The sequence below is a fragment of the Heloderma suspectum genome, chromosome 1 (assembly GCF_057233095.1).
Source record: "Heloderma suspectum isolate Gila_16-S chromosome 1, 16-S_ref, whole genome shotgun sequence".
NCBI classification, from domain to species: Eukaryota; Metazoa; Chordata; class Lepidosauria; order Squamata; family Helodermatidae; genus Heloderma; species Heloderma suspectum.
This window is the reverse complement of record NC_139458.1, coordinates 348,330,693-348,351,810: the sequence shown is the minus strand read 5'-3', so window position 1 is coordinate 348,351,810 and position 21,118 is coordinate 348,330,693. Positions and strand designations below refer to the sequence as shown.

General features: G+C 42.6%; 2 protein-coding genes across 5 annotated transcripts in view; both read left to right on the top strand.

The window, feature by feature from the left end:
- The window catches only part of RMND1 (required for meiotic nuclear division 1 homolog), a 43,178-nt gene extending 38,885 nt beyond the window's left edge, over positions 1–4,293 (top strand). For all 4 annotated transcript variants that reach the window (XM_084827845.1, XM_084827848.1, XM_084827847.1 and 1 more), the window contains one exon: positions 469–4,293. In XM_084827845.1, coding sequence (XP_084683971.1) covers positions 469–501 — 33 coding nt within the window. In that variant the 3' untranslated portion in view covers positions 502–4,293. The remainder of the gene's footprint in view (positions 1–468) is intronic.
- A 5,130-nt stretch (positions 4,294–9,423) lies between these two features.
- Positions 9,424–19,174, top strand: ZBTB2 (zinc finger and BTB domain containing 2). The gene is made up of 3 exons (XM_084827836.1): positions 9,424–9,889; positions 14,985–15,167; positions 16,201–19,174. The coding sequence occupies exons 2-3, from the start codon at positions 14,995–14,997 to the stop codon at positions 17,561–17,563; spliced, it is 1,536 nt and encodes a 511-aa protein (XP_084683962.1). The 5' UTR covers positions 9,424–9,889; positions 14,985–14,994; the 3' UTR covers positions 17,564–19,174.
- The last annotated feature ends 1,944 nt before the right edge of the window (positions 19,175–21,118 follow it).

The window sequence follows — 21,118 nt, the reverse complement described above, 5'->3', positions numbered from 1 at the left end:
CCTCTCTACAGTCTCTCTACAAATTACAAGAGTACATGATCAACACAGTCAGTTACTCCAATTCCACAATGAAGGTTGTTAGCCAGGTTCTAATAAAATCATCTGCTTAACAGTGCAGAGCGCAACATACTATTGGTGGCTTTTATTGCCTATCAAGCACTTGCAATTAGAAAATACGAATAGGACATGCAACAGTGTTGGAGCGTGCCGTCTTCAGTCACTCTGTTCTACCCTACCAGTCATCTAGCACTCTGTTACCACTGATTATTCAGTCCCAAATGGGCAGTCCCCCCACTTTTTTTCCTATTTTTTTGTACTTCTGCAAACCTTGGGGTTCCCCAAGAGTTCTCATACTTCCTGCTCTTGTGCATGGGTAGTGTCATGTTTGCATCACAGGCAACAGTATTCACATACTGAACATTGGAAAAAGAGGAAATGGCATCTAGTAAAATTATCTTTATTTCGCAGGTCATGTTTGAACTCGGCAGGGTGCTTTTCTGATCACTGTAGTAAACGCCAACCAAGACGTTTGACAACATTGTGGAGACCATCTCAGCAGCCTTGCAACCTTGTTTGCTGGAGTTCAACTTTCTTCTTTACACTTTTGGAAAGTTCAGCAACTGTTATAATAAATGTATAGACACTTGCTGCTTACAAAATGGTTGAAGACACTGGAACTAGGCTAAATTTTAAATCAGTGATTGTGTTCCTATGAAATCATGATTTAGAGTAAATTAATTCTTGTTTAAGATGTTTGCTTTCTTAAAAAAAAGGGGGGGGGACTAAAGACTGGCTTTCTAAAGCTTGCGTCCACGGTGGCAGTTTCTTACCTGTGCAATGACAGTACAGTCTTTATCACGTTCAGAGGTCATTTGTAAAAATGAGCTACACTTTTTGCACAATTATGAAATTTACATTCAGCAGGATCAAGCAAAGGTTTTCCTATACTGTACTCACTATGGGGGAATGTTGCCATAGAAAAATAGCATGTTAGCAGAAGGCTACGCTGAACTCTTCTCATTAATATGTTAGTTTGTGGAGTGAGTTTCTTAAACAGGAAGCATTCAAATATGCAGTCTATTAGCAGTATAAAGAAACAACAGTCTAGCAAAAGCATTGCCACATAATTCTGCTGAGTGTATAAAGTAGCCCTGAGCTTGAGCAAGAAGCAGGCAGAACTCAACCCCATAAATAAGTTGAAATTGGAATTGGAACTCATAAAAACATGAACTTGTAACTGATTCAGACACTTAAGATTATTTTGAGGATGATGAGAGTGCCTCTGTCTCCTCTAAAGTTAGAGAAATGCACGAAACATTACATTTTCCAGGAAACCATTGGAGAGTTCACACAAAACACTGTATTTCCCAGGAAACCATTGGAGAGAGAATTCGTAAAGTGGTTGCATCCTTGCATTTAGCTTGTCTCCCCACTGCCAGGAGAGACTGCTTCTCTTAAGATTAGCTATTGTCCTAAATAAATTATATCCAAACTTGAAACTACTAAAGCTTTATATTCAAATGATGAACTGAGCAGGACTGACTCTTCAATCAGAAAAGTCTAGCTAATTTGGACTGACCTTAAGTTACTTCAAGAAGCAGGAGACGTGATCAGAGCAATACTAGTAACTATATTGGCCCTATTTAAATTCACCCATCAATAAATTTGGTAGAAGTGATAAAAGGACATTTCCTTGTGAGATAAGATAAAGGTTTGTCAAATCCAAGATTCTGTTTCTAGTAGCAACTAGCCAGATACCTCTGGAAACTTATAAGCAGGGCACGGAAGTGAGGTCTTTGTCCGTAGCATCCAGTGCACCTATACATGGAGTCTCCATTTAACTACCATGGTTAATAATAAAGGATAGGTCTGTCATGTATTGTCTAATCATCTGCTTTCTAACCAAATAGTCATCACCATGTCTTATGGTTCTATGAATGAGGTATGCATTTGGTGAAGTATTTTTTTAGCATTGGTTTATGAACCCTACAGGCTGTCAGTTTTTGTATTACAAGAGCGGAGGAAGTCTGCCTTATCTCTCAAACCCTTAATAATTTTCTAGCCCTTTTTGTCTTATTCCACACTGATTTTTTTTAATGAAAAAGCTCACAACACCTTATCCTTTTCTCAGAAAAAGGTGCCTTTGATCATTTTACTTGCTGGTCTCTACTTTTTCAGCTTAAATGTCTTAAATGTATCTGAACTGCTTCAAGGTGGCTGAACAAGTTACTCCTTAAAGGTAATGTCTGAATTGAAAATAAACCCTTGTGTTCTTAAAAACAAAACAGTTAAAAATTGGGTTTGGGTTCAACTTCCTAATCAAAAGTCTTAATATCCTTTTGTTATGCTGGCTCTGAGCTTTTTTTCTTGCTTAATAATACTTAACTTACATTACTTCTTGCTTAATAATTCTCAACTTGTGCTCCTAGACACCTTGTTAACTTAAGTAAATGTTAAACATGGCTACTTCCTATATATTCAATCCAAAGGTTCTTGTTTCATATGTATTAGGACATGTAAGTATAAACATGCATGGAAAATACTGAAAGACTAATACTGGTACATGAATAGATGAAAGTAATATGAAAGAATTCATACTCATTTCATAATATCACAGTACAGCAACAGGCTAAATTACACAAAACATGTTTTTTAAAGTACTAAAATAGTTGATTTTATAAGTATTGCATATTCTATTTACCCCTTGCATTCCCATTTTTCTTCCAAAACCCCAGGAAATGTTTTTAGAAGCATTACATCTCTGAAACCAAGCCATGGCCCCTTCCTGCCTCTGCTTGCATATTTCATTTTATTTTTTAAAAAATGAAATGTAGCATTGTGGACAGTAACTAACCATATCTTAATTACTGGCAGCTTGTACAGTGGGGGGAATTAACTAGTTTATTAGCAATAAGAGGAAGCTATTTTGACTTAACGCTTAATATCACATGCAGCCTATCAGGAAAGATCACTACAAAAATTGGTACCTATTTAAGGCAAAAAAACCTATCACTCTTTCAAATTCCTATTACTCTGGAAAAAAACAAAACCCAGGGCATGCCTCCACTCTAACAGTTCACGTGTTAGGGACAATAAGGGTCAAAACAGATTAAAGATGTAACTAGCAGCCCCATATTTCATTTCTAAAGAAAATAGATGACCTTTGCAATACAAATTGCAGGCATGGGGGGACCAATCTGGATCAGGCCCTTAGTAGTGGGGCATTAGTGGATTGGGATGCTAGGGTCCCAATCCAGGGAAGCCCCCCACCCACCCCGAGGAAAAATGAAAGTAATGTCTGGTTTGGTCCTCAGTCTGTCTGGAAATTGAGTTATAATTTCATAACATTGAACTCATTAGGACATCAGTGTCAGTTAATTGGTCAAAGATTGGTCATATAAAACCTGTCTTTTAAACAACAGATGTTAGAAACATCAGATTGTGCTGTAGATTCTCACACTATCAGAATGCATTTCGAAGGAGCAATGGGCAGTTACGGTATTTTAAAACACTGCCTTAAAAACAGTTTTACCCATTCTGAAAGCAAAACTATTTCCTAAGATTTTTTCATTTTCCTGTGAATTTTCAATGTTTTCATTGGAAATATTTAATAACTACTATAGGAAGGCCCTTCCCCCATTTTCCCAAGCTGTCACATCTTTAGGTAAAAGACATGTTCTGTATGCTGGACTGTTCAATCCTCTCCCTGCTGAAGGATCTCAGGTAACTGGCCTGGGGAACATTTCATCCTGAATCAGAGCGCTACGGTTAGTCAGGGGTATCCTACCTTTTGGGGTCAGTGGCTACATTTTGAATTTTGACAATTTCACAGGCACTCAGAAAACGGCTGTGGGGAGGGGGAGGTGTTGCCCATTAACAAAACGGCTGCCATGGTGAGTGCGGCTGGTCAAAAAACACCTATTTTCCAGAAGGCAAACTGGTGAGAACAACAACAACAAAAAATAGAAGGCAGGTGGGATCTGAGTTCCAAATACAAAATCACTCTTTTGAACCCACAGTTCTCTGATCCAACACCCATTTCACAGAAGGCGAACTGATGAGGCTCAGAGATCAGTAACTTGACTAAGGAACTGCATATAACGCAAGGGTGGGGTCTGATTCCTAAATGCCAAATCAAATATTTGCTCTCACAAGACACAACAAAGTATCAATTTCACAGACATTAGATTAGTGCTCAGAGAATCACAAACACACAGCACAATCTACTCGCACCACAAACCCCCAAACAACCCAGACAACACACACACACACACACAAGACCCTGGCAAAACACATCATTCAAAATGACAAACCCCAAACAAAAACAATCTCTCAAACATAGAAAACAACCATACTCCTTGCTTCTCACTTCACCCATCTAACCCACCAGGGTGCTCCCTGCAACCCTGTCTAGTCACTTAGGACACCCCTACCGCCCCTGGCTTACCTTTTTTCTGGGTGGATGGGCTCACTTCAAAATGAAGTGCTGGGCTGCAGCCACCTATCACTTTTATTTTCTAAGAATATATCTGGAAATATACACGGCAGTAGAGGTCAGCATTTTACTTTGCAGCATAGCAGTCTCCCAGTTAATACTTTTTTAAATGGAATAAAAATCAGAACAGACAAGGAGCCTGGCATGCACCAAGAGGGTGCCATGGTGAAGAACCCAGGAGTAGAAAGTGCTGGGCTAGATGAACCAGTTATCTGACCTAGTATAAAGCAGCAGCATATGCTTAGGTAGCTTGGTTGAGATCAGTGATGTGCAGTGAGTACATTTTTCCAGTGCTTAATTTTTCCATTTCAAAAAGTATTGTTTTGTATAATTCATTATTAATGGATGCCTATCAATGGATGCTAATGATAATATGCAAGATTGGCAGGTTCTAAGTTGTAATTACTTATTTTCAGGTGAGGATTCCTAGGAAGTGTGTTTTATTGATTTGTAAAGGTAAAATAAATATATAATCCAAGCCAAAAATCAGTTGTGGACTCGCCTGATTGGGTGTACAGATCAAATAAATACCAAGCTAAAATGTTTATTTCCTCTCAGACCACAAATGAAAGCAAAACTAAAACTGCAGTTAAGTTCTCTTTCACTTTCAGCAAATGTACAAAGCAGTGTCTCATTTCTTTTCCTGAGCTTAGGAAGTTGGAAGTGTTTGCATAAGACCTGTTAAGGGTTTTTGTGTGTGTGCGTTTTGTTAATTTGTAGTAGTCATAACAATGCCTAATCAGAAAAAACATTATTATGTGGCATTATAGTAAAGCCAATAAAAGAAAGGAAGTTGGTAGATGTAAATATTGCAGGCAGAAATATGCCAACACTGTAAATAAAACAAACATGGTAAATCACACTCTGTTAGAACTCTGGAAAAATTTCCAGTTCCAATTTTCCAAAACCCCCGACACGACTGTTCATATATTGAGAGAATGTGAATAGATGTCGTCTGGCTATTTGAAACTGAGGAAGGTTCTTTTCCATCAGCATTCAAAAGCCATCACTATTGGAAGGGGCAAGAGACAGTTGGGGCCAGTGTGTTCGCTCACCTGTCCTGGTACTATCACTGCCCCACTACCACTATCACACCAACACAATCATCTATAATTCTAAAGTAGGTGTTTTCCCTGGCAACAGCCACTGTTGCCTAGTCAGGCATGTAAGCTTCTGCTGCTCTCTTCAAAAACCTGATGTTCCCAAAGTAGCTCCTACATCCACAGATGTTCTATGATAGGTCATCCCCTTATACTTTCTAACAACCAGAAAACTCTCATGCCCATTCCATCAATGTGTAAATACCACCTTATATGATTAGGTGTACAAAGTAGAGTAGGCATGAATCTTAAATATATGAGGCTCATTCCTGTTTTATACTTCAGAAAATAGCTGCTCATAAGCTCTAACTTGGTATCAGCACCCATCTCTCTCTCCCCACGCACACACACTTCACTTGTACTCAGTGTCCCCAAAACTATTTTAACCTAATGAGACTGTTGCTTGTAAGAATTCAGGCCACAATTTATAAAGAGACCTGCAAATGGAAAAATTATTGAAAGCAGAATAACTTGCACAAACCTGAAGTGAATGCAAAGATTGGGATATTTGAAAAACAACATCTTCCCCAATTCCTTGGGCAGCTCTTGTAATCATGAGTCCTATTATGCAGAATCCATTACTGTGCTTTCAGTAAAACCTACATAGCAATCAGCTATATACTTTATAACTTTTCAGGAGGGTGAAGCACTATACTATTCCTTACATACATATGATTTCAACTTTCAGAAAAAGTTATTGCAAAATGGGTTGTGGGAATGTGCATTCATGACTCCCTGCTTCCTTATTAGATGGTGGGTTTTCACTGCATGGATGAGCTAGTGTTTACTGCCCAGCTAATGGGAGGAAGAGAAACTGAGGCGACATGCAATCCTATGCACACTTACCCAAGAGCATACATTGTGGGGGGTGGAATCAGTCAACCTATCAAAGACCTACTCAAAAGGTTTACAAAATTATTTCCACTACACTGAAAGGCTTTCACAGAAATCAGACAATATACACAAATTAACCCTATAACTTCAATATACAAACATTCTTTTATTTTTAATTGACATTTCTGTGTAACTTCATGTTTTACATCAGTTTCTCAGACAGCAGGCTGGGGACAGCAGTGGACCTCAACACTGATGCCTTCTCGCCTTGCTTGCTCTACAGCCTTCGGGTTGGACGGACACCAGCAGCCACTCCCTGCATGCACAGCGCATAAACACACAGGGAGTGGAAGTTAGTTAGAAAGCCAGGCTGTAGCATGCAAAGCTGGAGAAGGAAACAGAAGAAACAGTCAACAGATAAGAGTAGTTGGGCTGAGTGTAAGGGAAGAAGGAAAAAGAATAGGAAGGGTGATCAAAAGGACAGGCTGAGGAAGAAATAAAGGAGAAAGATTGGGGGCTGCTACTGCTGCACGTTCTGGCAGTGGCGACAGCCTCCTTCATTTCAGGACAACCTGACATTGGGGAGCCTGTGTGTGCCTGCATAGGAAAGGGCAGGGGGGTGAAAGATGATGGAACTGAGGTAAAGGTGAACAGAAGATGCGAGATGCCCAGGGTGAAGGTCTTCATCTGGCGGGAAGAGGGCCAGAGAGGGCTTTGAAGAAAAACAGAAACAGAGATAAAAGGCCTTTTAAGGCACAGTCATATGCATGTTTAGACAGAGAAAAGGCCTTGTAACTCCCAGCATGCCTGGCTGGGGCATGCTAAGAGTTGTAGGCTTTTCTCTGTCTAAACATGTATAGGATTGTGCCTTTAAGCTCTGAACTATAATTGTTTTAATCTGCTGCTTTTAATTGCTAGTCTTCTTTATTTTTGTTGTCTTTATTGATTTTCTATTTTTTATTGTTGTGAACTGCCCTGGGGCCCAATCAGTCGAGAGTCAATACACAATTTTTTTTTAAAAGTTAACATTTGGGGCTTGTAGTGGAAGCAAAAAGAGGGCACTAACAGCATAATTCTATGCACGTCTACTAAGAAATAATCTTAACTAAATTCAATGGAACTCTGAAGTATATACAGGATTGCAGCCACCGGCTATAATCTCATGCACGCTTAAGCCCAACTGAATTCAGCGGGACTTCCAACACAAATATGCAGAAGATTGCAGCAAAGGGAAAACAAGGCAATATAGGCTGTAGAAAGGGGCCAATTGGGGGAAAGGCATAAAATGGACAGAAGGTAAGAACTGCAGCCATATTAAGACCATTACAATGCTACTTGAGGCTTCCTGAAGGTGGTGTCCTCCAGATGTATACAACCACAACTCCTTTCATTCCCAGCTACAAGGCCAGTGGACACATGACTAAGGATGGTTGAAGTTGTAGTTCTACACATCTGGAGGGTACTACGTTGGGGAAAGCTGAACTATATATACCAAAACATTAAAGCCCAATGCATAAGTGAGGGTGGAGTACTTAAACCTCTTCAGAGTCACAGCATTTATAATGAAATTAGTGGAACCAAACCAATGCAAAGGATAAATACATTTGTAGATCTATCGTTGACACTCCATAACATACTCATTCAAGGGACTCCTTACATTTCCAGCAAAGAACCTTTCCCCAACTTTAATGCTGTACAGCAATCTACTAGCAGTCAATACATAAAGCCAGAGCAAAACCAGTAAATTTTATTCAAATCAAGGCCTAAAGAAAAACCAAGGCTACAATCCAATGCACACCTAACTGGGAGCAACTCTCATTGAACTCAATGGGGCTTACTTCTGAGTGGACATGTATAGGGTTGCACTATAAGTACAATATATGCGACTTCTCTTTATCATTAAAATAGAAAGGCAAAACCTGATAATATATAACATTCCAGAGCAAATGCAGATGCTTGAATCTTAACAGAAAAAGGCATGCACAGCCAGATAACACAACCAAGTAAAGAAATAACCTGCCTGAGCCTCAACAGGAAGTAATTCAGAAACCTATTCTAGATTCAGTAATTTAGCAGTGCCACAAAATATCCTTCTTTAGAAAAGCACCCATTTTATCAGTAATCCTATATAAACTTATTAAGTCCCACTGAACTGAATGGGACTCTCTTCTGAGCAAACATGTACTAGAATACTGCAGTCATTTGTACAATATTTCTTTCTAACTTCAGAAGTAAGGCCTATTATTCAAAGCACTCCCAGCAGAAGCCTATTCACTTTGGTGCAGATGGCACCATTTATGGATTAGGTTTAAATCCTTTTCCACTACTGCCACTCTGGCTTTAAAAAAGAAAAAATCTAGGAAAAAAAATTTAAATGGGGATTTCATTACATTTCTACTATCTCAACACTCCTGTTGTGAAAATTACACGACAGTAATCATTTAGGACAAGAGTCTATTGCCATCATTCATCAAAGCTTTAGGCACATGTAAACACCAATAATTTCAACAGGAACGTCAAGTGTATGTAATTGTGGATTGAATATGATCTATGTATCTGTATTACCAGCAATGGCATGCTATTCTCTCCAGCTTGCAAGTTAATTGGGACACTACTGCATTAAACATTTTTAAAAAAACACCACCCCTCAGCATAAGGTTTTGCTATTAACAAGGTTTAAGCGCCTGCATAAAAATGCATTTTAGAAATACCCAAATGTAATTTTTAAAGGTAAATATAGCACCAGGAATTAGCTCTAGGTGACACTGCTAACCCCCCTCCCCTTTTCCAATAGGCAGTTCAATCTCATTCATGCCTACTCAGAAGTTACATTTAGTTCAATGGCACATACTCACTGGTAAGTTTGTATAGGATTGCTGCCTAGTTGTACCTAATTGTTGTTTTGGCCACCTCGTGGCGATTCCCTCCCTCTGGCAAAAACGAGAATAGTGAACGTAACGAAGATTTGAAGACAACACATTCCCGCTTCCGCACGCCGCAGGTTTCAATGGATTCCACCCCAAACAGCCACACGCCGACGGGCCCGTTTCGTTTGGCCCCCACCGCTGTTGCAGAGAGCGCGCCCGCGAGGGCCGAGCCCAGCCGGTGCGGCCTGTGCGCTGCTCGTCGCTGGAGGCGGCGCGCGCAAAGCGAGGCACAGGCAGGCAGACGGACGGACGGGCGGGCGGGGAAGGAGGCGAGGGGGGAGGGGAGGCTCCTGCTGCTGCTGCCGCCACAGCTCTCGTCGCCGCCTCCCCTCCCCCCTCCTCTCTGTCTCTCTCCCCGGCGGGGGCTCCTCGCTACAGCCTCTCTGCTCCGCTCTCGGTCATGTGACCCTAACGTAACCGGACAGGAAAAGCCGCCGCCGCCGCCGCCGCGCTGACTCCGTTGTTGGCGCCGCCGCTGCTGCTGCTGCTGCTGGGCGCGCGGAGACGGCGGGGGCCCCGAGAGCGCGAGCCAGGTGAGCGCGGTCTCCCCCCCACTCCCGAGACGGACCGGCGGGGGGAGGAGGAAAGGGGAGGCGTGTGGCGGCGTGGGTGGGGGAGGCCACGGTGCCTCCCCCACCATTGTGCTGGCGGTTGGAGTAGGCCGGGTCGGGACCCGGCGGAAAGAGGACGCTCGCAGCCTCAGAAGGGGCTTTCCTGACTAACCGGCTGGGGCCTTGAGATGGTGGCTGGGAGGGAGGTGGAGGCTGTTGCCCCGGGGAGGCGGAGGGGTCGCCCGGTGGGGATTAGAAGGGAGCAGCCGCTCTCTCGAGCCCTGGCGGGGAGTTGGCCTGATCCGGGCTCGGCTCGGCCCTTCACGCCTGCCCGCCCTCGCGCCGGGTTTCCCTCCCTCCCTCGCTCGCACTCGCCAAGCTGCGTAGCGGCCTTTTCCCTTTTTTCTCTCACCAGCGGCAGCAACAGCCCGGCCTAGGAGGGAGGGGGAGGGGCGGGCGCTGAGGCAGCCGCGCGGAGCGGGAAAGGGAGGGGAGGGAAGGAGGGGGGTTGATGGTGGGCGGCTCCGTCTGCGTCTCCTCAGCAGCCTAGGCGGCCCTGGCGACAGCGGCGGATCCCGTCTCTCGCGCGCCTTAGGCGCCTCAGCTCGCTCGCTCGCGCTGGCTACGTCGCCTCGCGCCGCCGTCCGTCCTGCGTACGCCACGCCCCCTCCGTGCGCTGCGTGCGCGCGCACGTGGCGGCCCCGCGTCGCCTGCGGTGGGAAAGGGGCGGGGCCCAGCTGAGGCTGCGAGAGCCGGCGGCGGCGGCGGCGGCCCGCGCTGCCTGCCCCCTTTGCCGCACGGGCAGCCAATAGGAAGCGCCGGCGGCGCAGGCACAGCGTGACTCACCGCGGGAAGCGGGGGGCGAGGGCGAAGGGAAGGTTCCAGTCCTCCACCGCTATTGGCTGCTGTTGCGCTGTGCTCGTCTCGTTGGCGCCTCTGGGCGTGCTGGAATCCTCGCCCGAGCGCCTCTTCGCTCGGTCGCGGCTGTGGGCTGCCTCGGGGAGGAGCGCCGCCCCCGCTCCGCCGGCAGCCATTTCGGTCGCAAAACGGCCCCCGTTCTCCCCTTCTTTCTGGCCAGGGCGCGGTCTTGAATTTGCCACCGTGACGCGGCTGCTCCAGATCTTTGGAGTTCTGCACACTTTCTTTGCAGCACTTCTAATTGCAGAATGGAAAAGAACCATAAACACAGCCGCTCACGCAAGCCTCATTTTTTATTCAAATGCGAGGATCTAGCCATCTTGAAGGAAAATCAAAGGGTTGGTTCACAAGTCTGTTGAAAGGAAATACATGGCTTTACATGATCGCTGGGTCTCAATGTTCACTGGGTAAACGTCGTGGAGGGGGGCAGCAGCCTGCTAGGCGCTTTCCCTGTCCTGACTGCTCCGCAGTGGTGGAAGGTATGGGAGAGGTTGTCACCGGGGCCATCCAGCCCACCACCCCCTGGATCCAGTTAGATACCCCTGGTTTAAGTAAACCCCTCCCCCAGGCCAGCAGCCCCTGTAAAAGTAATCCTCAAAGAAACCTTATTGTTCAAACGCTGCGAGCCGAGATTGTAGTCTAGGCTTAATCCCTGCCAGCATAACAAGCACTGGGGGCCCAGCGTGACGCTTCTTCCAGCCTTACTGGACTCAAGTCCCAGTTAGCTTTGCTTATCCTTCCTACCCTTGTGATCCTCTCCCTGCTCCGTATTTGTTATTTTGAACCTTCAGTATAGTCAGGACAGAGGATAATTTAAAAGTCCTGTGCTAAAAGGCCTTCCTATACCTGAGCTCCAACCCACTTAGGTCACTTAAAGCCTGACAAAGCAAAAGGCATCATAAATGAAGCATCCCTCTCTCTGAAGAATGGACTTTCTTGTACCCAGCTGTAATATCTGTGTTAAGTCCTTAATCTTTCAATGCTTCAACCTTTTTCTTCTGCCATTACTCAGCTCAGCCCCATCTCTGCCACCAAGTTACCATACTTTTCTGAGTTTCCCCTTTCATGCAGAAGTCTACTTGGGTCCCCTGTACGTCACTAGAGCCAATTCCCCACAGTATCTGTGTCTCTTTTAAACTATCTGTGTCTTTCTACAGATCCACATTATATGTTTACTTTTTCTTTCAAGCAAAAATATGAGCAAAACATCTACTTTGATTAAAATGTGTTAATCCCACCAAGGGCCAGATAAACATTGCTTCTGAAAGGCAGGCTTGTGTCAGGCTAGAAGTCCCACTATGTTTAGTTGGTTTACTCCCATGTTAGGTAGGGTACATAAGATTGCAGGCTTTGGTTCCTGCTCAAGACAAGTTGGGTGTTTCCCCTAGTGGTTCTTTTCATGTCTGCGTTTTGTCTGAATATTAACACATACACCACACACACAGTTTTACAAATTTAGCCAAAGTTGCGGGGGGGGGGGGGGAAGAGAAATTGCTCCAGGGCCCCACAAGACTGAGAGTCTCCAGCATATTGGTTCATATTACTAAATTTGGTGGGAAAACAAGGTTCTTCCTTTTGTATATACTGTATTTAAGAGCCAAGCAAACATGAGCAGGCCATGTGAGTGAACTGGAAAAAACAGTTTCACTTTTGCAGCAGAAGTCTGAATGATTTCACTTATTCAGATTTCTAGTGCAAAAATGAAACTCTTCCAGAGTCAAAGGCCAGAACAATTCTGTGTCTGGATAGATCCAGAGAGAATTTTTAGTTAAGTTGCACCTTTTCCTCAAATCCGTTTTTTTCTGGCCTAGGTTTCCCCAATACTTGTACTCATAAATAGTTGCGGTTTTGGAAGAAGTCTGGAAGAAGTCTGCTGTTCTCACATAGTCGTTGTTGTATATATGATCATTCACCTTTGACCTTCAGGGCGGTGGCTTTAAAGCAGCCACCCCCAACGTGGTGTCCTCCACTTGTTTTGGACTACAACTCCCATCATTCCAGGCCATTAGTCATGCTGGCTGGGGCTGACAGGAGCTGAAATCCAAAACATCTGGGCAGCACCACATTGGTGAAGCTGGCTTTACAGAGTCAGATAGGAAATCTGGTCCCAGAATTCCCTTCAGGTGAGCCACAGTGCTGCTTTGTGTTGGGTAGTGTGGTTGCATCCTGCAAATCAACAAGCTCTTCCTCTCTGCCCACTGGCACACCCCCAACACACCTCTATTTTGTTCTCCCCAATGTCGAAGATTCTGAGGTGGCTGGGAGGGTGGGATCTATGGTTACATCTCTCCTTCTGAGGGAGGACCCCTGTCTCCACACTTGGAGGGGGAAATCTGCCATATCTTATGGCCCCTGCATCACCCTCCCGGGGACCATAGGATTGCTCTCAGATAATTCATTACTGTAATAAAGGATTTTTGTTTGAATTATGTCAATGTCTGATCATTTCTTCTCTTAATTATAGTTGCCATAAATAATGTTTATAGATACTGTGATAATTCCCAATTTCCTCAGCAGTATTGTGAAATACTCCTTTTGCATTCCATTAAAATAGGTTTTTCTATCTAGTGAATTGATATTCATAGGTATTAGTGAATTTATCATCATTACATACTACATTGTAAACTGTTTATGTCAATATTCCATGTATTTAAATATGCTATGATCTACTGACAGCAGCAGCAGCATTATATTTATATCCTGCCTTTTTCCCACTATTGGGACTCAAGGTGGCTAGGGGGGTGCAGGAGGAGGATCCCAAGAGTGTTTTGTCCTGGACCACCTCTCTGCAGCCCTGGGTTTTGCTCACACACATACACACGCACACACCCCACCCCAGATATTGGAAAGTCTACAGTGTAAACCCCTGCTCTCAGTTGTTTTGGGGCTAGGTTATCTAAAGGATTGTCTCCTCCTATATGTACCTGCCTAGACCCTAAGATCATCTTCAGGGGTTCTTCTCCAGGAGCCCCTGCCAAAAGAAGTAAGGCAGGTAGGTGGCTACCAGGAAAAGGGCATTTTCTGCGGTGGCACCCCGGTTGTGGAACAAACTCCATAGAGAGGTTCGCCTGGCACATACGTTGTACTCTTTCCGGTGCCAGGGGAAAACCTTTTTATTTTCCCAGGCATTTTAGCATTTCAGTTTTTTAGCTCTGCTATCTTAAATCTGCTATTGCATTTTAAATATCTGCACTGCTGCTAGGTTTTATTCTGGTTGTATTTTTATTCTGTAGTTTTAATCTATTATATTTTATATTGTATTTTCTGTTGTATTTTTGTGGTTTTAATTTGTGAACCACCCAGACAGCTTCAGCTATTGGGCGGTGTAAAAATGAAATAAATACATAAATAAAATATCAATAAATCCTAGTATTCCAGGTCTGTAGGTTGGAATAGCAGTGAACTGGTGGGTGACTCAAAAGCCAAACCTATTTTTAAATGAAAAGTAACTTAAGCCCAAGTTAAATCCCAAGTGGTGGGGGTAGGTCAGCCCACTCAGTTTATCTCTGCATCCTGATTCATTTTCCCATACTGCAAGTACCCTTGCATAGTCTTGTGAAGTCACTGAGGCAACGCACCCGTGCTTTGAATTCTGACAGGCAGGGCTGAGAAAAGGAGTTTATGGTGGCACTTAGGCCTAGGCATTTGAATATATTTTAGGGATTCATACGTTTGTTATAAAGATCCTGATCTTTCAAACCATTCCACAACTATACTTGGGATATTCTAAATAATAATATAATACATAATTCTGTAAATTATGTATTCACTTACCACTTTTTATTCTAGTCTCAGATATACTTTGCATATCTCTATTTTTCTGTTCCAAACCCAGTTCACCTTACATCTACTATAGGGGTGGGGAGCGCGTGGCCCTCCAGCTGTTACTGAACTACAGTTCCCATAATCCTTCACCACTGGTCATGCTGGCTGGGGCTGATGGATGTGGAGTCCAAGAACATCTGGACGGCCACACGTTCCCCATGCAATGATGGCTTGGAGCAATCAAACTCTTGGCACTGTCCAAAGCCTATAGACATTATTGGCAAGTTGCCAAATGATTTTCATACCTATAGATCACACCCCACTGAGTGTCAGCATTTCCTGCTACAGGCAAGTTATGTTTAAGTTGTTTTCATCACGTTCATTTGCTTTACAGATTTTAAAAGATGGATTTGGCCAACCATGGGCTTATTCTTCTTCAGCAGCTCAACGCTCAGAGGGAATTTGGTTTCCTGTGTGACTGCACAGTTGCTATTGGTGATGTCTACTTTAAGGCGCACAAATCTGTCCTTGCCGCTTTTTCCAACTACTTCAAGATGTTGTTTGTTCATCAAAGCAGGTAATTATAAATGAGTCCACTCTAAAAAAAAGAAAGAAAGGCATGCAGTCAGTTGAGGTAAAGCAAACTGAAGAATTACTAAGCATTAGGGCAGCCTCACGTGAGCTGCTTTATCAATCATAATAAATCACCTCCAGCTCAGTCCACAGATCAGTTAAGGCCAGTAGGATTTAAATCTGGTGGACTTCATTGCTAACTCACTTGTGGATCAGGTTCAGTGACTGCAATCCTGAAGATGTTGACTTGGGAATAAATTGGAACCATCTCACAGCATGCAACTTAATTTATACATCTGCTGCAGCAGTATAAATGGTGGCTTGAACTGTGGCAACTGAGACAATGACAGGTGTCTGGCAAGCTGAACAGAGATGGGAAGTCTAGTCCGCTGCTCATGTGTAATCTCCAGTCCCAGCCCTTACTGTCAGAAAAGTGGGATTCAGGACTGTGCTTCCTTTCTGCTGTTTCATCCTTGCAGCTCCTACTCTCACCACAGCTGAGAGTAGGACCAGGGTTCTACTCTCCCAGGGTTCTACACACCCCAGGGTTCAAGTTGTTAGCATATAGAGTTCATTTGTCTAAATACAGGAGAGTTTTTGTTTTACTGTGATGCATGAGAATCTGTATTATACTACAAATTGCTATACTCAGTTGTGGGTCCTGAACGAAGGAGTCTTCCTTAGCTGTTTGCTATAACTTTTCTTCTCTGAAATTGGTTTTAGCAGGAAATGTCTATTACCCCATTTCCTAAAATCCAGATACAAAGGGAAATGATTGCTATTTTTTCAAAGGAAAAGCAACATCTAATCAAATTTTAAATAAATATCAATAACAGTTACTTAATTTTGCTTAACCTATTTATATTTACATTTACAGCACAATACTATACATGCTTACTCAAAGTAAGTCAGTGAGTTCAATGGGACTTACTCCCAAGTAAGTATGTATAGGATTGCAACCTTGTATACTTAAATTATTGTAATTCTTCAGAAGTACGTTACCATGTTCTTAAATAATGTTTTAAAATTTGTTTCAGTGAATGTGTCCGTTTGAAGGCAACTGATATACAACCAGATATTTTCAGCTATCTCCTCCATTTGATGTACACTGGGAAGATGGCACCTCAACTCATAGATCCTGTTCGATTAGAGCAAGGAATAAAGTTTCTGCACGCATACCCATTAATTCAAGAGGCTAGCCTTGCCAGTCAAGGAAACTTTGCACATCCAGAGCAAGTTTTTCCATTGGCATCTTCATTATATGGTATTCAGATTGCAGATCACCAGGCAAGAAACCCCACAAAGGCAGCCACAGCAGCTGACAAACCTGTTCGAGAACCAAGGCCACAGCCATCAAGAGTAAGCCAAGAACAGGTGCATGAAGCCTCCCAGCTGTCACAGTTACCACCACCAACTCTGCCTCAAGTGCCCCAGACAAATATGGCCACCTCTGACCCACTGCAGTCTTCACTGTCTCCAGAACTGGTTTCAGCTGCTCCTCATCCTTCTCCTCCAGGTGATGAAACCAACATGGAAGCCTCTTCCTCAGATGATCAGCCTGCTTCTCTCACAATAGCACATGTTAAGCCAAGCATTATGAAGAAGAATGGAAGCTTCCCCAAATACTATGCTTGTCACCTCTGTGGTCGACGATTCAATTTGCGAAGTAGTTTGCGTGAGCATCTCCAGATTCACACAGGAGTGCCATTCACATCTAGCCAGCATGGAGAATGTAGTATTCCCTTGTCTCTTTGTAATAATGCTCCTGAAAAAGATGCTATGGAAGTGCCTGAAGCTGGAATGATCAGCGATAGCGAGCTGCAGCAGATCTCAGATTCACCGATTGATGGGCAACAACAGGCAGAGACACCACCACCCTCTGACATTGCCGACATAGACAACTTGGAGCAGGCGGATCAAGAGAGGGAAGTTAAAAGGCGGAAATACGAATGTTCCATTTGTGGACGCAAATTCATTCAGAAAAGCCACTGGAGAGAGCACATGTACATACATACTGGCAAACCTTTCAAGTGCAGCACCTGTGACAAAAGTTTCTGCCGGGCCAATCAAGCTGCTAGACATGTATGTCTAAACCAAAGCATGGACACATACACTATGGTGGACAAGCAGACTCTGGAGCTTTGTACTTTTGAGGAAGGCAACCAAATGGACAATATGTTGGTACAGACCAACAAACCATATAAATGCAACTTGTGTGACAAAACGTTCTCCACACCTAATGAAGTTGTCAAACATTCATGCCAAAGTCAAAACTCTGTCTTTACTCTAGAAGAGGATAGATCCATTCTGCTAGGTGGTGGGGATACTGAAACCACAGAGAGTGACCACTCGGTCTTAGACTCTATCAAAAAAGAACAGGAAGCAGTGTTGTTAGACTGACTGAAAATCACATCATTTTAAAAAAACTAAACTAAAAAAGAACATTTGTTTTATTCAGTTTTACTAAACCTTTCCTTCTCCCCTCCCTCTCAACCATAACTACACTGACATGAAAGGAAGTCTAACTGTCCCTTTTCCCAGCAAAAATATAAATTAATAAAGGGTATTGTATCAAATTATAATAATTGATTTTCATACAGAAGAAAATGTGTAAGGGTAACTTGGCTAACTATGTGAATAGTGCTAAAAATGCATCTGTAACAGACTCTAAGTAAGTTTTAAGACTGTTTCACTGTATGCTCAAGTGCAGTGAGATGCAAGATGAGAAAAAGAAAAAACACATCTGTTCATTGAAGTACAATTATTTTCCCTCATAACAAATTACCTTTTAGAGGAAGACTAGTTGAGGATAAAGAATTCTCGTAGTTATATATACGTATAAGCTGTGTCTATTTGTCGTTTTACAAAAGCTCAAATTCCCTTAATGAACCAAGGATACTTTTTTAATCCAAAATATTTTTGTCAAGTGTTTGTTTTCAGGTAACTGCGTTGACATTATGTCCATTCAAAAAGTGTATTACTAAGGCTATGACCCCAAGCACACTGACTTGGTAGTAAATCGCATTGACAGCAGCAGGGCTTAAACTTCCAGGTAAATGTGTTTGGGATCAGATTTTACTAAACTATCAGTAATAATGTGATGGCAATCTTTTTATATGCATAAAAACGTGTGTGTGTGTGTGTATGTCAGGTAAATGTATGTATGCACCCTTCCCAAACAAAACTGGACACCAGTTTTGAATAACTGAACAGTTTTTAAAGTCAGACAAATTGATTGTTTTTACAAGAATATTCAAATTTGTCCAGTGTGGATGCATTTTTTATCCTGCTGAATGGAAACTGATGATGATGATATTGAGTACTGTCACCCAAAACAGGGAGGAAATCAGAGATTAGAACAATTGTACGTATTCAGCCCAGTGCTAAGCATATGGGAGAACAGATTTGAGCCTTTCTAGAGTCACAGAAAGAGGAAAAACACTTTGGCTTTTTTAATCAAAACATTGATCTGAGTTTATCTGATTAACATGTAGGAATTATGGGAAAGGGAGTCTGGTCTTAAATACTATTTAATTACTGGCATCCTCTTGTAACATAGCAGAATGGGAGAAGAATGATGAGACTATCATGGTTGGTTTTCAAGTAATAGCGCAACATTGAGTGGGAAGCTGTATGTTCTTTATGTTCCATTACCTTCGCTCCAGTCAGGCAAATTATGCAAAAAATAAAGGGGACACATTGTACATTCAGTTTTGCTCTGGACAGTACTGTCTGCAAATTTAAAATTAAGCTGCTGATTTTATCTTTTTAATATATAAATCTCTGAGTATTCTCCAGTAGTATAAAAAAGGAGTAATTTGTACTGGTGGGGAAGTTTCAATAAACAAAAGTATTCCTCTAGAAACGCAGGCAGTGTTTTGATGGGGGAGAGAGGCAGATACAGCTCTGTTCTTATATACATGTTTTATTTGAGTATCATCCTATTTTGTGTCTAGTTATGTTTTCCAGTTTGTAAGTTTTTATACATTATTTCATGGAATAAAATGGTATAAAATGAAATTTGATTTTTGTCAAGTCAAAGGTGATTGGCTCGCATTCAGTCATATGCACCCCTGCATGTGCTGTGCAGATCTATGTTTTGGCTCAGGGTTCCCAGCATGCAGCAAAAGGCCTCTTGCACTAGTACAGGTAGCTGGTTCTGTGCTGAAGCCAGAATAGCAATTGATGCTGTGGGGAGGGAAGGCACTGCGTAATGAGCAGGACTGTCATAATAATGCAGGCCATAATAATGCATAATAATAAATAATAACACAGGACTGTCATTGGCCTTTTGTGCCCTATTAGGTCTGTATCTTCTGTCACTGGCCCACCCACTCTAATAATGCGTACACAGAACGTATCTGTTGGGACATAAGCCTCTCCTTGCATCAAATCAACTAAATGAGTGGATAGGATTGGGCTGTAAGCCTTCCTATGAACAAGTTTAAAGGACTAAAAAATGGGGAACCTCCAGATGTTGTTGGACTCCAGTTCCCACCAGCCCCAGCCAGCAAGGCAAATGGTCAAAGACAGTTATACATAAAGGCCCAATATTTAAAAAGCATACAACAAAAGCGATGTTTGTGGGGTGTGTGTACACAGAGCAAGTGGCAGAATAAAAGCAGAAACACCTTCTAGCACAACTCTCCCATTCTTGGTAGGAACTCACTAGATTTCAGTAGCCCCAAAACAGCAAAAGTCAGATCTAGCCTACACATGCAGTAGAAGCTGAGGTGGTAAACTAGATTGTATGATTTTAGACTACAGGGATGTATGTCACATTTCTGAATGCTCCCCTGAATTAAAAAAAAAACACCCCAACCCTCCTTACATGTGAATGATTTCTTACGGCGACAGGGCAATAAGTCCTACATATAAAATATTGTTCCAGTAGGATGTAAGGTTCTAACCCAACCCACTCCCTGCTCTGCTATTTCTACTTACAGGGATTTTTTTTACATAGGTGAGCATTCAAATATGAGTTTCCCATCTGCAATTTGAGGTAGTACGGTTGAATTTTCCACCTCAAGATGTTACCAGCTCATGCTACATGTGTAGAATGGGTCTTAGTCAAGGTTAAGCCACATTGAAACCAATGGAACAAATTTGTTAGACCTCACAGCCAATGTAGGCCTATTGTTTTCAAAGGTAAGTATGCAGAGGATTGTGGCCCAAGTCACAACATTATGTTAATTGGGGCCAGTGTCTACTGACCATGTTCTTTGGTGATATATAAGATTATTGTAATAGTCAGCTAATAGACTGGCCTTTTGCAATGTTTATCATGTAATGGCTCCTCGTGTAGACAAATTCATTATTAGCTTATCACTATGGAGGCGCATTAACGGGTAGCAGAATTGGCTCAACATTTTATCTGTGTAAACTAGATAATGACATTGAAAAGTTTCAAACATAGCTGCATGTTTAAATTTCCAGCTGACATTGCACTTTTAACTCCCATTGTTTCCAGTGGCAGCATTTAAATCATTGAAATCTAGTAGGCTTTAAAGTGCTTCATTTTGGCTAGACCATAGTTTTTAAGTCTGAAACAACCTCCCACAGCAATCTTGCCAGAATCCAAGGCTGAGCACTTTCTAGACATAGTTCAAGACATATTTGTTCGACCTTTGGAACTCAGGTTTAAGTTGGGAAAGAGAGGGAACCAAGGAAAATGTCAGTGAAATTTATTTCGATAAAATGTTTTGCTCTTTTGCTAGGGGGTGGGTGCAGGGCGAGGAGGGGCTTGCCAGTTATTAACCAGCCTGAGGCTTTGGCATCAGACAGCCTATACAGTAAACATGTACAAGCCTAGGCTCTTTAAACAATTCATTGATAAATCTCAGTTAAGTTTAAAGTTATGGCTTTGAGGAAGTTACACATTCCTCAAAAAGGAGGCTGAAGAACAAAAATGGTATGGCTAACCTATAAAAAGCTTAAGCATAGTATGAAAAAGTA